This window comes from Oryx dammah, unplaced genomic scaffold (genome assembly GCF_014754425.2).
Source record: "Oryx dammah isolate SB20612 unplaced genomic scaffold, SCBI_Odam_1.1 HiC_scaffold_26, whole genome shotgun sequence".
Lineage (NCBI taxonomy): Eukaryota > Metazoa > Chordata > Mammalia > Artiodactyla > Bovidae > Oryx > Oryx dammah.
This window is the reverse complement of record NW_024070210.1, coordinates 93,939,487-93,956,088: the sequence shown is the minus strand read 5'-3', so window position 1 is coordinate 93,956,088 and position 16,602 is coordinate 93,939,487. Positions and strand designations below refer to the sequence as shown.

The window sequence follows — 16,602 nt, the reverse complement described above, 5'->3', positions numbered from 1 at the left end:
AACAGTGCAAAGAAATAGAGGAAAACAATAGAATGGGAAAGACTAGAGGTCTCTTCAAGAAAAGGAGAGATACCAAGGAAACATTTCATGCAAAGACAGACATGGTATGGACCTAACAGAAGCAGAAGAGATTAAGAAGAGGTGGCAGGAATAACCAGAACTGTACAAAAAAGATTTTCACGACCCAGATAATCACGATGGTGTGATCACTCACCTAGAGCCAGACATCCTGGAATGTGAAGTCAAGTGGGCCTTAGGAAGCATCACTACAAACAAAGCTAGTAGAGGTGATGGAATTCCAGTTGAGCTCTTTCAAATCCTGAAAGATGATGCTGTGAAAGTGCTGCACTCAATATGCTGGCAAATTTGGAAAATTCAGCAGTGGCCACAGGACTGGAAAAGGTCAGTTTTCATTCCAATCCCAAAGAAGGTCAATGCCAAAGAATGCTCAAACTACCACAGAACTGCACTCATCTCACATATTAGCAAAGTAATGGTCAAAATTCTCCAAACCAAGCTTCAACAGTACATGAATTGTGAACTTCCAGATGTTCAAGCTGAATTTAGAAAAGGCAGAAGAACTAGAGATCAAACTGCCAACATCTGTTGGATTGTAGAAAAAGAAAGTTCCAGAATAACATCTACTTCTGCTTCATTGACTACACCAAAGCCTTTGACTGTATGGATCATAAAAACTGTGGAAAATTCTTCAAGAGATGGGAATACCAGATCACCTTATCTGCCTCCTGTATATCTGTAGGCAGGTCAAGAAGCAACAGTTAGAACTGGACACGGAACAGCCTGGTTCCAAATTGGGAAAGGAGTACGTCATGTCTGTATATTGTCACCCTGCTTATTTAACTTCTTTGCAGAGTCCATCATGTGAAATGCCAAGCTGGATAAAGCACAAGCTGGAATCAAGATTTCCAGGAGAAATGTCAATAACCTTAGATACACAGATGACACCACCCTTATGGCAGAAAGCGAAGAGGAACTAAAGAGCCTCTTGATGAAAGTGAAAGACAGTGAAAAAGTTGGCTTAAAACTCAACATTCAGAAAACGAAGATCATGACATCTGGTCCCATCACTTCATGGCAAATAGATGGAGAAACAGTGGAAACAGTGAGACTTTCTTTTCTTGGGCTCCAAAATCACTGCAGATGGTGACTGCAGTGAAATTAGAAGATGCCTGCTCCTTGGAAGAAAAGCTATGACCAACCTAGACAGCATATTGAAAAGCAGAGATTACTTTGCCAACAAAGGTCCATCTAGTCAAGGCTGTGGTTTTTCCAGTAGTCATGTATGGATGTGAGAGTTGGACCATAAAGAAGGCTGAGCACTGAAGAATTGGTGCTTTTGAACTGTGGTGTTGGAGAAGACTCTTGAGAGTCCCTTGGACTGCAAGGAGATCCAACTAGTCCATCCTAAAGGAAATCAGTCCCGAATATTCATTGGAAGGACTGATGCTGAAGCTGAAACTCCAATACTCTGGCCACCTGATGTGAAGAACTGACTCATATGAAAGACCCTGATGCTGGGAAAGATTGAAGGCGGAGGAGAAGGGAGAACAGAGGATGAGATGGTTGGACGGCATCACCAACTCAATGGACAAGAGTTTGGGTAAACTCTGGGAGTTGGTGATGGACAGGGACGCCTGGCGTGCCACAGTCCATGGGCTTGCAAAGAGTTGGACATGACTGAGCGACTGAACATATATACATACACACATGTATATGTGTGTATATACAGTACATACATATACACACATACACATATATATGTGAAAAGATTCAAAAAATATTTACCTTAACCTCCTATGTATTTGGGTCTATTCCATGCTGTTAAATTTTTTTTTAGGTAACAACTCAGTAGTTTCCTTGATGCCCAACTGGGGTTACAACCTATAATTTGAAGACCATTGAACTGGAGTATTTCAAGCTCTTAGCTAGCTGAGAATTATGTAGAATTATGCAGGTCCGTAACTGGGGGTTAAGAAAAACAACCAAGCAAGCATATTTGTCCATAATATTTTAATACTTTTCCACTTTTAAATACTGGTTTTAATTTTGTGATTGTAACATGGAAGATCCAACTTTATTATTTTTTAAAAACATCATCAGGATCATAAAGCTATTTAGAATAGTTACACTCTACACACTCCCAAGGTACGTAAAATGATTATGTTTTGAGTTTGTAGATGAACAATGACAATAATCGAAATACACTGTCTGTACAACTTCTGGATGAAATACTGGTGAAAAGTGTTTAACTGGACAACAACTAATTAAGTTTAAAGATAACCAGCACAATTTCACAAGAGAACCAGCTCAGCCCAACTAAAATTTTCTCAATAGCAATGGACACTGATGTTGTAGGAGTACAAATTAGTTGATGAAACTGAAGAAATGGGAACCTCATTCCTCCCATTCCTTCTTTTGTATTGTTACATTCCTCCCAGTCACCGCCCTCCTTGGTCTGGCTCCCCCTGTGGCGAACCCAAATCAAGAGCTGCTATGACATACCCTCTACCTCAAAATCAGGACTCCTGAATTTCAAGTGAAACACCATGCTCTCCTGAACTGTACAGTGTGAACTCAGGGACAAACCCCCTCATCGCCAGTACTTTTCATGTTTCTATCACAGTACAAAAGAGCAACTGAGTAGAAAAGAGTAAAATCTTTTCTTTTTTTTTTGGGCTTGGGGAAGATAAGTAGGAAATAACGGTAGATAAGAAAACATCATGTATATTCAGCATGTTGGAATTAGCCATATGGAAATAATTCTAGAGGGTCTGAATGTGGTCTAAAGAGCTAGTACAGCTCCAAATTTTGATTTCTTTTAAACTTCCTTCATATTCCCTAACTCATTTTCTAAACCTGGTTGGGCAGGATTAACCCTAGTGAAGTTCCAGTGCAATTATCTGAAGATAAAATGTATCTTTTTCTTTTCTTTTTTTAATACAAATATTTTTAGTGTAATCATTTTATTTACAGAATTGCAAAAGTATATCATTTAGTGCAAATGCCACTAATGAAGACTTAGACACTGCTCTGTAAACTGTCCATACCTTTGTAAAATAAAGCTATCCAATTTAGTCATGATAGTTATGAGAAATGGCAAGCAGAGGAACATTTATAGTGGGCATATAGAGTATTTTTGAAGATTCCCATCAGTGGCTGTGGTGAATAAACCTTCCCTCCCCAACCCTCCCATCCCAATTGCAGAACTGATTGTGAAATAAAATACACATTTGAGGTATAAATTTTTCTTTCTTAAACATCACGATATAAAATATTAACGGTGATGTAGTAAACTGATAAGATAACTTGTTTTATTTGCCTTAACTAGCATTACCACCATATAGGCACTTCTCCACGTAGTCAAATTATGAACGGCTTTTTTCTGTAATAAGGCATATTCCATGCACATCATTTAGAGAAAGGTAAATTAAAAAATAGAAAAGATTTATGGAGCATGAAATCTGCGTGCATGTAATGTGAGCATTATGCTTTATATGTATTTTTCTCTCTGTACAGAATAATAAATACCACTATATCTGATGCAAGTAATTAACTTCCAGGATTGTGTATATAAGTGATCAGACTAATCCCATCATTAAGTTATCACCTTGCATTTATCATTAAGACTCCATTACCATGTATGAAATATATACAGGACATGTTCCATGTGACATGACTTTCTGCTTTACAAAATGGGTCTGATTTCTGTGTTTCTATAGAGATGAACAAGTGAGCAAAGCATCTACAAAATGCTTCTGATTTATGTAAGCACACTTGTGTATAAACAAAATGAAGATTCTGAAGTGGGCAGTCATTTCTACTTCAATGAGTTCCATTCCCTGCCTCAACTCCATGTGTCAAGGTTTTCAAAGAGGGAGGCCTAAAACTAAAAAAGGTATTTTACACTTAATTTCTTACAGCAACTCAAGAAAGAATTTCAGTTCGAATCACACTGACTTATTTTCTGCCCTGCTAAAGTTTCTGATCAAGAGGCAAACAGGAGTGATACCCACATTTTCTATGCCTATCTTGTAACATAGCTTTTAAACCAACCCAAATTAGAATGAACAAACATACGTTACTGAATACTAGAAATACTGGATCAAACGTCAAACAGTGAGATTTGCTGGAACAATACCGTATGCCCTCTCATGTGTGTCAGGAAAACATGAGCTCATTTTATTCTGACCGTTTTACCAGAAAGTAGTTTATACCTAGTAAGGTTGTACAGGTGTTTCTGTTTGGAGGCAGACAGAACCAATTCAGGAATTACCAAATTGTGTTTGTAATAAACTGAAAAAAACCTGTAGCACACAGTACACAACTAAAAATACAATAGAAATATAAAGATATCTGGAGAAAAAAATAAAGCTTTTCACTCTTTCTCCATCAGAACCAAGGTTCTTCATGGGAGTAAGACTATAGAAAAGGCGAAATCACACGTTATTGACAGCCCTCAGTTATTAAGAGACACTGTACATAACAACATGAATTATTATAGAAATCAGCAGCAACGAATTCTATGATTATACAAAGCAAAAAAGTCAAAAAATTCCAGACACAGACTTGACTGTGGGCCTAAAAAAAGAACCCCATCCAGGCACCTGGCGCACAGAAAGCACGTGCCCCATGTGCGTCCAACTTGTGTGCTTTTCCTCTGCGCACGGAGCCTGACACAACTGAGGGTCTCAGGCCGAACCACAGTAAATTAAAAATTCTGAAAAAGTTTCCAAAAATTAAAGCATCAATTCCTAGTTGTGATTCAAAGTTGATTTTTTTTTCTCTTTTAGGAGCAAGCAAATAAAAATATAGGCATATACATGTAATTTTACATGTATTTATAGTTATATGCTGAGCAAGGAGATCTAGCAGAAGACAGCTAGTGTTAAGATGTTCAGCTTTGCTATTGCGGTATTTCTTCATTTTTGAACACAAGGCCAAGGTGTTGGGCCACATACAAGGCTATAGATCCTATGTTCCAGCTTAGAGCATTCAATTTTGTTTTTTAACTTTTTTCCTCCAACATGGAATGTCACACAGCCTTGCTTCAGTCACTGTAGGAAAGAAAATAACAAGTAAAACATTCAATACTATATGACCACTAACAGCGGCGGGACTACCAGAACAGACTTCTCCTTCCTTCTGAACCCATCATGCACAGAATCTCTACTGAAGTTTTATATTTTAAGGACTTTTTGCCTTAAGGAATTATTAACTTTACATTATTTGAAACGTATCATCAGAAAAGGAGGCATAAGAAATCTTGTGAAGGCTAGAAAAAATCAAGAAAGACAATGTGCTACAGAAGCGAAAAGGGAATCAAGCAGAGGTCTCTGGATCTGCACCCCACAGACCGGAACTTCCTTTGTCTTAGTTTGTCTTCCTTTGTTCAGTATAACCTATGCTATACAGTACCAAGAATTTACTTAGGCTATGGGAAAGAGGACTGCCTGATCTTAAGAAATACCTTGTCAAATGAGTTAAGGGTTCTAAATTTTAAATATCTTTGGGCCTTCTTTATGGAATTTCTCTAAAGATGATATACACTATTGAAAGTTACTATTTCTTCATCATCAAACTAATAATGGTAGCTTTCCTAAGGTTTCAATGCTAGGATCTAGTTCACACATACATCTCCCCAAATTACTATGAAACAAACCGTAACTTTAGGTTAATGAAGATTTAATGTAGGTAAATGAAAATCCGATTTTCTGTCAGAAAGAAGTTCAATCTGGACTCAGAGAGCCCAGTTCTGTCTTTATACACACACGTACACTATATAAGATATTCTAAAAATACTGCATTTAGGTAGTATACTTATGCTTTAAGAGACTCCTTCAAAGGTCAGACTTTGTCCCAAACACTAACCATTCAGAGAAGACCAGAACCTGTTTAACATTTTCATGTAACTTATTTTCCTGGGAAAAGCTACATATCTGAGACTTCAATACAATAATCCCTGTGTTGGTGTCTGAAAGTAAACTAAGCCTTTAAAAAAAAAAAAAAAAGTAGCAATATAAACAGAATCAGAAATCAGACAATTATAGAAGTAGTTCTCAACTGGATGCAAAGATGCTAGAACTCATGTGTAACAAGAGGACTATAATTTTTTTTTTTGGCCGTGCCACGTGGCTTGTGGAATCTCAGTTCCCCGTCCAAGGACTGACTGAAGCTGGGCCAGGGCGGTGAGAGCCTAGAATCCTAACTACTAGGCCAGCAGGGAACTCCCAAGAGGACTATAAATTGCACTGGGAGAATATTTCTCACCTATCGAGTTGGAAAAAATCAGAAAGGTTTATTTCCTACGCTGTGTGATTGTCAGAGAAACAGTACTCCCGACATGTTAGTGTTGGTGAGATGGTAAACTAATACAACCTCTACAGAGGGCACTATCTGAATTACAAACGTACAAGACATCTGAAGTGCCAGCAGTGCCATGGCTAGTAATTTACTCACAAACTAAATGACACATGGATATGACTGCAATATTGTTTGCTCCAGCAAAAGCTAGAAGCAACTTTAACATCTGCAAGTGGAGAACTGGTTAGATAAATGTATGTGCATCCATACAATGGGATTCTACACAGCCATAAAAAAAAGAATAAAGCAGCTTTGCACCAACGTGGAAAGACCTTCAAGATAAAGCTTAAGAAAAGCAAGATGCAGAACCCACTTACAGTATGCAGCCTTTTACCAATAACAATAAAGGTGTCTGTATGGCAGGAATACACTTGTACTTGCTTATTCAAGTGAAAATAAAACACTTCTGGAAAAACACAAGAAACTACGAGTAGCAGCTATACACTGTGGTATGTGGGCGTATGTGGTGATGGTGCAAAACTGGGTGATTAGGAGACAGGGGATAAACTTTACTGTGTACTTTTCAAACTTTTGACTTCTGAACCATGCTAACATACCACTTACTAAAAAAAAAAAAAAAATTTCGGTGCCTAGTGCAAAGATATTCAGTGCAGCATTATTTGACAATAAAAATATGGAGCCAGCCAGACATTAACATGGGCCAGTGCTTAATAAATTTTACATTTATATAACAGATGTTAAAAGAATGTTAAAAGAATGATATAAGTTTTATCTTTCCATGTCCTAATAGTCAAGATATATTAAACAGAAAAAGCAAGCTGCAAGACAATACTCTGGGGAAAAAAAATCAAAGGTATATGTTAGTACATACATACAAGCCTGGAAGAATATACAAAAACCCAAAAGTATTTTCTGGGAAGGGAAAAATAAGGGAAATTGTACTTACTTATTATGTCTGCAAGAGCCATGTTAATCAAATAAAGTTTAAAAAAAAGGATAAAATATATTTTCCAGTACCTGTTAATACTAGAACAAAATAGGTTTTCCTGCAGTTTTTTCTTGTACGTAAGAAGTAAAACGCTTTAGAAACTTTGGATATTCTCGCTTTGCCACTGCCCTTAACACTGAGGCTGGTGCCCATCCTCCAGGGTTTACTGTGAGACAAAGGAAAATGCAAACTGTTAAAGTAATTCCCCAAACATGAAGCACTCATTTTGTTCTTCTGCTTTAAAAAAAATATTCCTCACATTGAAACAGCACCTCTTAAAAAGTCTTGACCACTCAGTCCTTAGTACTGTATCAACCACCAGATGAGAACAGGTAACAAATTAGAAAGCATTTATTACTGTTCTAAAATGTTCTTGGTTTCCTGAACTATATGCAAATATTAGTACAGCAGCACTTTACTAAAGGCAGATTTATTAATTAAACTCTATTACAATCAAATAGTAACTTGCTCAGGCATAACTGTCTCTGTAAACATACCAGCAATGATGGTTCTGTATAAAGAAGGTTTGAACATTTGATTAGAGGGACTCTAGTTTACTGCAGGTAGGAAATGAGTGGAGTGAGGAACCATTAAAAGTGATTAACAGGGCTGTCCAGCCCTAGGCCAGTGTGAAATAAATACATCACTGCTGCTGCTGCTAAGTTGCTTCAGTCGTGTCTGACTCTTTGCAACTAGCAGCTACTAAAGGATAAGGGAACAAAGATTTAGAAAACTAAAAAGTCTGACAATAAGAAAAATAACTATTCACCTGAAACTAGCATAATATTTTACACAACTATTATTTTACAAAAACCCAAAATTATAAAGTGAAAAAGAAGAAAACAACAATTTCCGGTAATCCAACAACCAAGCAACAAGTCAGTATTAGCATTTCTTTTTAACTTTTCATATGTACATATTTTCTTCTTTTAAAATTTACTGAAATGGTATTTTATGTGCTTTTTCTCATCCCACTTAACTTTAAGTTATAAACATTTTTCTAAGTCACTAAATGGTCTTTGAAAATTTGGGAAAAAAATAAGTGTTTATTTCTTTTCTCACTGTTGCTTATATTCCTAACTACACAAATATTCTATAAGACATATATCTAATAAAATGGTTCTTAAAACTGTACATGTAATAGTGATCTAAAGATGAAGTTTACAAATTTACCTTTCCAGCCTGAGCTTCAGAAATTCTGATACAGTAGTTATTCAGACATGTATATTTTGAAAGAGTCCCAATAATTTTGATATATATCTCTCCAAGTTAAAAATTACTAAATCTAATAGATAAAAACTAAAATGACATTTGTAAATGGTATTTGTCCAAACTGTCAGTTATCATGTAGATCCTAAGAAAAACATCCATATGACCAAACACCAAAAACAAAATACATACCATTGGCCACATATGTAATCTTGCATAGAATGTTGTCCCTGCTAATCTCCTGGTTTCCCTCGGGGGGGCTCACCAAGGTCTGACAAATCATAGCAATGTTTATTTTGGCACGGACACATCGATTATTTAGCTGCCAAAGGAAAAAATAACACCACCAGTGTAACAGATATCCAGTATTTTGTAACCTCTTCTGGTCTAATTCTACATTAAGTTAACCAAAATTATAACTCATTATCTCCAACAAAATCTTATATGCACCAATAAAAGACACATGCCAATGTCTGAATGCTGGGAGACAGCAACCGTGGGGTGTGGGGTTGAAGTTACTTGAATGGATTAAAGGTTGCATTGTCACAAAACTAGAAAAAAAAAATTGTGTATGAAAAATGAAAATAGTCTTGCACTGAATATAAATAATACTCCAAGCATGTGAAGATGTGATCATTTGTGATGTTACTTGTTAAAGAAAAAAACTATATATATTAATACATCTTTTGAAGTATTGGAAAGGAAAGTAGTACTCTATATTCTTTATTATATCACTTATTGTAAGTACTGAATATACTCCTGTTCATTTTTCTATGTTCTGTTTTATAGCCATAAGAAGTGTTTCAAACATTTCTGCATGTATAAAATAAGAGCAAATGCCCTACATGGTGTGATGCTGTATTACACATAAAACTGTGTGCATACATTAAACTTTGTCTCTTGAAAAACAAAAGAATAGATGCCAAGCTGATTTGACATCAGGAACGTCTTCCCTCCTCATAAATAGTAAAAGTAGCTAACATGAGATAGAAACCACAGCGGCTTTGCCTGCAGTTGATCATGGCTTCAGGCAACTGTGAGAAGCAGCCTACCCAGTGACCCATCCAGCTGCATCATCAACCCTCAAGAGGAAAGGAAAACAGTCCTGCTGGGATTTCATGGCATGACTGTTGCTCTCAGATAACACTACTAGCTGTACTCTTCCAAGAAGCCAACTTTAATAAACAAAAATTTAAGAAGCATTATCAAATCTTTACGCGTGGTGTGTGCTGATCACTTCTGCCCTGTACTGTGTTGTGTATTTAACTTTATATTGTACAATTATAACACGTTTATACACTGTACTTACAGGAGCACTGCTGTGATCTACAGAAAAATTACAAACTATCCAAGTCTCCGGGTCATTTTCATTCAAAGCTGGTATCTTTCGAATGGCAGAAAGATACAAGACATCCCGCTGAGAAGCTGGCCACACTCTCTGTGGAAGAAGTACAAATATTTTGAAAGTCTAAACTCCGTTTTTGGTGTTCTTTTTGGCTTCGCCACCCACTCGTTTTCTTGGGCTTCCCTGATAGCTCAGTTGGTAAAGAATCTGCGTGCAATGTGGGAGGCCTGGATTGGATCCCTGGGTTGGGAAGACCCCCTGAAGAGGGGAAAGGCTACCTACTCCAGTGTTCTGGCCTGGAGAATTCCATGGACTGTATAGTCCATGGGGTCACAGAGAGTTGGCCACAGCTGAGCGCCTTTCCCTTTCTCACAGCATGCATCTTAGTTCATCAACGAGGGATCGAACCTACACCCCCTTCAGTGGAAGCGTGGAGTTTTAACCATTAGACTGTCAAGGGAAGTCCTGAAAATTTGAAGTACTTTTTATTTACATTTAATATGGAACTAACAAAAAAACAAATGTAAGACTAATAAAATGTTTTAGTATAAGGTAATACTTGTCAGATTTTAAATGGAAAGCACCCACCAAAGGATTTGATTATGAAAACTGAGTTAATAATGGCTTTGCAGAATATACCAAAAGAATAACGTTCTGCTATTTATAGTTCTCTTTAAATTTGGTAACATATACCTAACATAAAATGCTATAATTTTTAAGTGTACAATTGACTGGCCTTAATTATTTTTACAATGTTATGAAAACACCACCACTTGCTCTAAATGTGTCATCACTCCCAACAGAAAGTCTATACCCATTAAGCAATCGCTCCCCATCAGCCCCTCCCACAGCCATGAGACCATTTTTAAGTAGAGTACTATGCCTCTGTTTAACTGTTCAGAGCAAAGAAGATGGTGCTCCACTGATATCAAAATCATATCTGAAGAACTCGACTGAATCTTCCAACTTCACGGTATGCAAGGAAAAACATACTGTTGAAATGACATGGAATCTAGGTCTCTGCAAACTGGACTACATACTTGTAACTGAGAGAAAATATGCAGTCTTTCCTGATTGCTGAATTTAATAAGCAGTCAACAACTCGGTGTCAATACAACCCAAATCATTTGCAAAGGGAAATGGTTCATCGTTTAAAGACACAAAATTTCATGAAGTAGTGCTGGGCAAATGTATGTGATGCCATTAAACAAATGAAAATGTGGCCATATAAGAACTAATGAATGCAAATAAGGATGATGATAAGACAGAAATTCGAAGAGAATGACTTAAGTATCAAGAGATGAGTAGCACTCTTTAAGACTGTATTATGAAAGAAGCCAAATTTAAAGAGAAAGAATTCTATTATTACTGGATAAGTGATAAGGGTAAGTGAAAGTCACTCAGTCGTGTCCAACTCTTTGTGACCCCATGGACCATACAGTCCACGGAACTCTCCAGGCCAGAACACTGGAGAGGGTGGCCTTTCCCTTCTTCAGAGGGTCTTCCCAACCCAGGAATCAAACCCAGGTTTCCTGCATTGCAGGTGGATTCTTTACTAGCTGAGCCACAAGGGGAAGCCCAAGAATAATGGAGTGGGTAGCCTATCTCTTCTCCAGCGGATCTTCCTGATCCAGGAATTGAACCAGGGTCTCTGCTAAATTGCAGGCAGATTCTTTACCAACTAAGCTACCAGGGAAACCCTATTATTACTGGATTTTGTTGAAAAAATTATGCCAGGACAATTCATTTATTCAACTAACTACAACTGTAACTTAAATTCTGTTATATATAAAATACATTACTTTAATAATCTTTAGTTGTAGTCTTCCAGAAATAATCCTAATATGAGCTATATACTCCTCCTCTCCATCTACTACTTAACAAGCAAAATAATTTCTGCAGCCCATTTTCCAGGATCAATTATCTTTAGAAAATAAGAGCCTTCTGATTCTAAATGACTGGTCATTTATTTTCACTGCAAATTATAGAGTGACTAATATTTTAAAGTCTATTAAATTTCAGACTCTACTTTAAACCCCCTAAATCAGTAAGTTAAAACAGAATCTTCATTGTTATGCCTTTGAGTAGTTGTCATGTAAATGAAGCCTAAGTCAGAGTCATTAAATATTACATGCCTCAGATAACAAGACTAGCTCAAGAAATACATAACAAAACTGGAAATATTATCAAATATTCAACTCAAAAATTATTCTAAAAAGAAAAATGAAGTACTTACTGAATCATCATGTTTCTTATATAACATACAAAACTGATTTTGCTGGATCTCTCCAAAATTTTATTATTGTTTGTTCAACATAATATTTGGCAATGTTAAGAATGGAAATAGAGCAGAATAAGTTAAGAGAAATATTCTCTAATTTAAATATTTAGATTAACAGAGGAAGAAATGGAGTGAAAGGAAACCAATTTAAGTGACAATGTTTCTTTGTGTTCTGGGGCATGACCAACAACCTCTCAATAGTTGATGCTCAGCAATTTTTCCCTGGTATCAGATAATCCATTTAGAATGTTCACTTTTGAGTCTTAACACAGACTAATAACATACTTTCCATTCTTCTATTACTGTCGCAGGAAACCAATTCATATTTGGTCACTCATTTATTTCCTCTAGAGACTAGATACTAGAAAAACATTTAAATAGATTTGAGTACTTTCTTCTCCAGACTTACTATATATCGTCATCAAACATAATGTTTTGGATATTTTTCAGGTTTGTACTTGCATCCATTTCTGCTTTAAAGCAGAAATGTTGAAATAATCTGATTTACTTTTCGAATACATGAAATTCGTGATTAATAAAGTCTTTGAATCTTTTTGTGCAACTTAATTCCTGCCAAATTTTACTTTAGAGAGTATTTTATATGTCTCTGTTCAAACTACGCTGGAATCCTGTTGGGATTAAAAGATATTTACCTTGTGCGTTTGATAAATGATGATTGCATTATCAGCTAATGTTTCCACCACATGAAAGTTTTCTATAGTTGCTGCAATGAAGAGAAAATGTTAGTAGTCAAAAAAACGTATTACTGTTTCCTAGTATGTGACTAATTCACTTACATTATGCATGGACATTATAGTAAAATGAACAGGATCTTGCTCTACTGAGGCTACATCCACATGGAAGGGAGTTTATATGTATTTAGTATTAGGGGTTATAGATGGTGGCAATGAGATCTAATCACCAGGAAACCTCATTTTTTGGGGGGCCCAGTATCCAGCTCCCACTGCAAGAAAGCAATTCTAATCATGGCTTCATTACTAGGGCACAAATTATTCCCTAACACCATGACCTCTTCCCTCTCTTATCATCCTTAATTTACTGAAGCTGAAAAAGCTGTTCACCTAGGTTTAGGTGACTATGTTTGTAAGCCTGAGGAGAACACCACCCCGCCCCTCCCCTGACACCACTCCCCTCACAGCCCCCTCTTAATCTACAATTTATCACATAAACAGCATAGAAAAAAAAAAAAAGATGATAAAATAGAAACCTTTTATTTTAGCTTTGGCTTTTCCACTAACTAGTTCTGTGGTCTTTAACGTGTCACTTAGGCTATCTGAATTTTACTTTATTACCTACCTATCACACAGGACTGTAGTGGATTAATGCTGTAATTCACTGAGAAGCATTTTGTACAATGAAAAGCTCAGGTATTATCAGTCCCCTCTATGATTCTCCAGATAGTTTCTCTAACTATCTGGAGTTTTTATGACTTTGAAAACTATAGCTCAGATTAAGAAGACCAGGTTAGATTTGGTATTTAATTTAAAATTAAAAACTATCAAAATATAATAATGGCAGCTTACTTTCCCAATCATTGCGAACATCAACATTCCAGAAGTAATTGCAGACCTCGTGTCCTGTAACGCCTTTAACTGCATGGGTAGCTTTCAGAGGATCCAGAACAATCCCATTTTCTTCTACTTCTCTTCTATATACCTAGAGGATATATTTTAAAACATGTTTGAAAAACACTTATGGAACATAAACATTCTGCCAAAAGAAAAATTAAAATTTCAAATTATTAACAAAGACAATACATAAAAATATTTAACACTACAATTCCAAAGTATGCAAATGTAATGAGTGAGAGCTACAAATACATCAATTTAAATTAGACATTATTTACTGAACATTCTCAAAGACTATTCATCATGGCTAAGAAGGCCAAATACAGCTGGTTAGAACATTATCTCCTTAGGGATAATATGTTCACTGCTGTATCCCCATCATTTAGAACAGTATCTGAAACACAGAAGGCACTCAATTATTTGTTGAACCAATGATGGAATGCTAACATCGCATAAAGATCAATGATATCTTTGTTTTTAAATACTGAGGTTGCATGCCTTAAGATCTATCTTGCTTTAAATACTGAGACTGTATAAACTCCTGAACAAAATTAATTACTTCAAAATTATAGAGGATTTGGTACTTTAGACAGCTCTCTGTAGTAAGTTCTTTGAAAAATAAACAGGTTATCACAGAGGAAACCAGCTCTCAATTTATGGAGTGCCTATGGGGCCGGACACTGATAGGCATTTCACCTAATTTCTCTCTAAAGTACCTTTCCTTACATATTTATTTATGTTATTAGGACTGATAATATTTTTCCAGTAACCAAAACTGGAAACTCTAGACTTCTGATTTCCTCCCTTACATTTCACATAGCTTTTAAGCTTATTAGTAATCTGTAAGACATCTAAAACTTGACTTTTCTACTACTGTGTATCTTTTTAAGGTAGGTTTTTCATCACCTTGTACCTGAATCTCCTAAGTGGTCTCTAGTTTCATATCCCTATGAGCCTAGTCCTTCTAAAATGTCACTCTGTATACAATGGCTAGCTCACTGCTACAGACAATAACACATTCTGTTTAGTGGGTTATTTTATATACTGCATAAACCAGCCCCAATGACTCTCTCTCTAAAGTTGTAGGAGCACTTTTTCTCTACCACTCACTTTAGGTGAAGGACCTCCACTTAGACGGTGACTCCTGGCTTCTCCTCACCCTTTCACTTCTCCCTCCTTGGGGGGGAAACAGGGACACCTGAATGGTGAACACAGGAGAGTCAGGCAGGCTTGGCTGGACCCCTTCTCCTGTGGGCAGGACGTATGCTGGTCTGCTTCTGGGGCATGCTCTTGTGGGGGAAGGCCTCTGATTAGCTAGTTATGTCAGAAATATTATGTTTCATTCTGGGGTAACATACTAGTAAGACCTCGTGACAGCTGGTCTTTATGTTCTCTAATCAGATTTTCAGAATTATAACTAACATACTGGTCTCTCATTTGCTTATCTCCTCTGATTTCTTAATTTGTTCCCTATTCAGGAGGAGAGTAAACTCCAACATCTAATACTGTATCTCACTTGTGAGAATAACTGTGGTCAAAAATCTATACAAAACTCCTGAATATAAATGCCCTCACCTCACCTTTGGAATAACCTTGTTTCCATTTCTAGTCATAGTCCTTGATGTTAAACAATCTGTCTCAAATCTGAGATCTCTTTCCATTTTCCTCCACTATTCATCTGTACTTTTCATTCAATATTATCTGGTAGAGCTAAATAGTTGTATTTTTAAATGTCAATATCCTCCTTCCAACCAAAGTTTCAGCTTGGAGGGAGTCTTATTAAATATCTGTTTATCTTTAGCATTGTGCCTTGGGCATGAAGTAATCCAAAATTCAACGATACTGTTGTTGGTTTTCAACTGAACACTCAGTCTCTTGTCCCTTGCTCTTACTCTCTTACGCTAGGGATATGAGCAAGATTAGCTAATCAATGTCCAAAAAAAAGAAGCAGTGAGAGAAAGAACAAGAAGTGAGGTACAGACCAAAGAGGGAAAAAAGTTAACACCTGGGCACAACATTCAGTATATTTAAAGGGAGAGAAATATCCAGAGAGTCATTAGCTAATTGTGACCTGTTCATATCAAAACCCATTTTCTCCAAGGCCACGGTAAAATAGAAAAATCTGTGTACAGATTTATACTATGATCATAAAAAATTATGTAAAAGCTAAACCAGGAAAGCAAAGAGACATTTTATTTCTCAGTATTTAGAGCTTCTTCAATCATACGTAATAGTTCACTTAAAAGAAAACTGTAAGTGCTATCTTACTTAGATCAATAATAATAATACAGTATGACTGCAACGGGTGGCAATTAGCCTGGAGGGAATTACCTTCATCTCCCCTTCTTCTACAACCAACTGCCAGTTGGCATCCCCACCTACATCCTGCAATGAATAGGTCATATGGTTCTGCACCATCTCTTCAACCTTAAAAAGAAAAACAGAACCGTAAGAATCCATATCCAGTAACCTCTAAAACAGAATGGTATTCAGTTATTTCAGTTCAGAAATGATGTTTTTAGAAAGCTAAGCAACCAAATGCACAAAGGTTAGTAGGCTTTATACAGTGTTGAAGAGTTTTAGTCCACATTCCAGATATCATATCCAGGTTAATGACAGAAAAGAGAAATGTGGGGAAAGAAGGTGCTTCACTCTGCTTAACACTGGCCTAATGTCCATCAAGTGACCAAAATACGTGTTTTCTGAAAAAAAGAACTACTCCTTCCTTTCCTACAATATGTATTCTTACAGAGATAATGTCTTAAAGCATAAAATCATGGAGCATTAAGCGTAAAAGGGTCACAAAGAGACCATCTAGTCCAGTGTTTCTGTAGTTAAATACTACACA

At 36.5% G+C, this 16,602-nt stretch overlaps 1 protein-coding gene across 2 annotated transcripts in view; it reads right to left on the bottom strand.

The window, feature by feature from the left end:
- Positions 1-2,012: 2,012 nt before the first annotated feature.
- Positions 2,013-16,602, bottom strand: part of LOC120852610 (ceramide transfer protein) — a 122,554-nt gene continuing 107,964 nt past the window's right edge. For both annotated transcript variants that reach the window (XM_040225944.1, XM_040225943.1), the window contains 7 exons: positions 16,086-16,181; positions 13,710-13,842; positions 12,819-12,889; positions 9,849-9,977; positions 8,732-8,861; positions 7,360-7,496; positions 2,013-5,075 (listed from right to left, as the gene is read on the bottom strand). In XM_040225944.1, the coding sequence (XP_040081878.1) occupies positions 7,369-7,496; positions 8,732-8,861; positions 9,849-9,977; positions 12,819-12,889; positions 13,710-13,842; positions 16,086-16,181 (687 nt within the window). In that variant the 3' untranslated portion in view covers positions 2,013-5,075; positions 7,360-7,368. The remainder of the gene's footprint in view (positions 5,076-7,359; positions 7,497-8,731; positions 8,862-9,848; positions 9,978-12,818; positions 12,890-13,709; positions 13,843-16,085; positions 16,182-16,602) is intronic.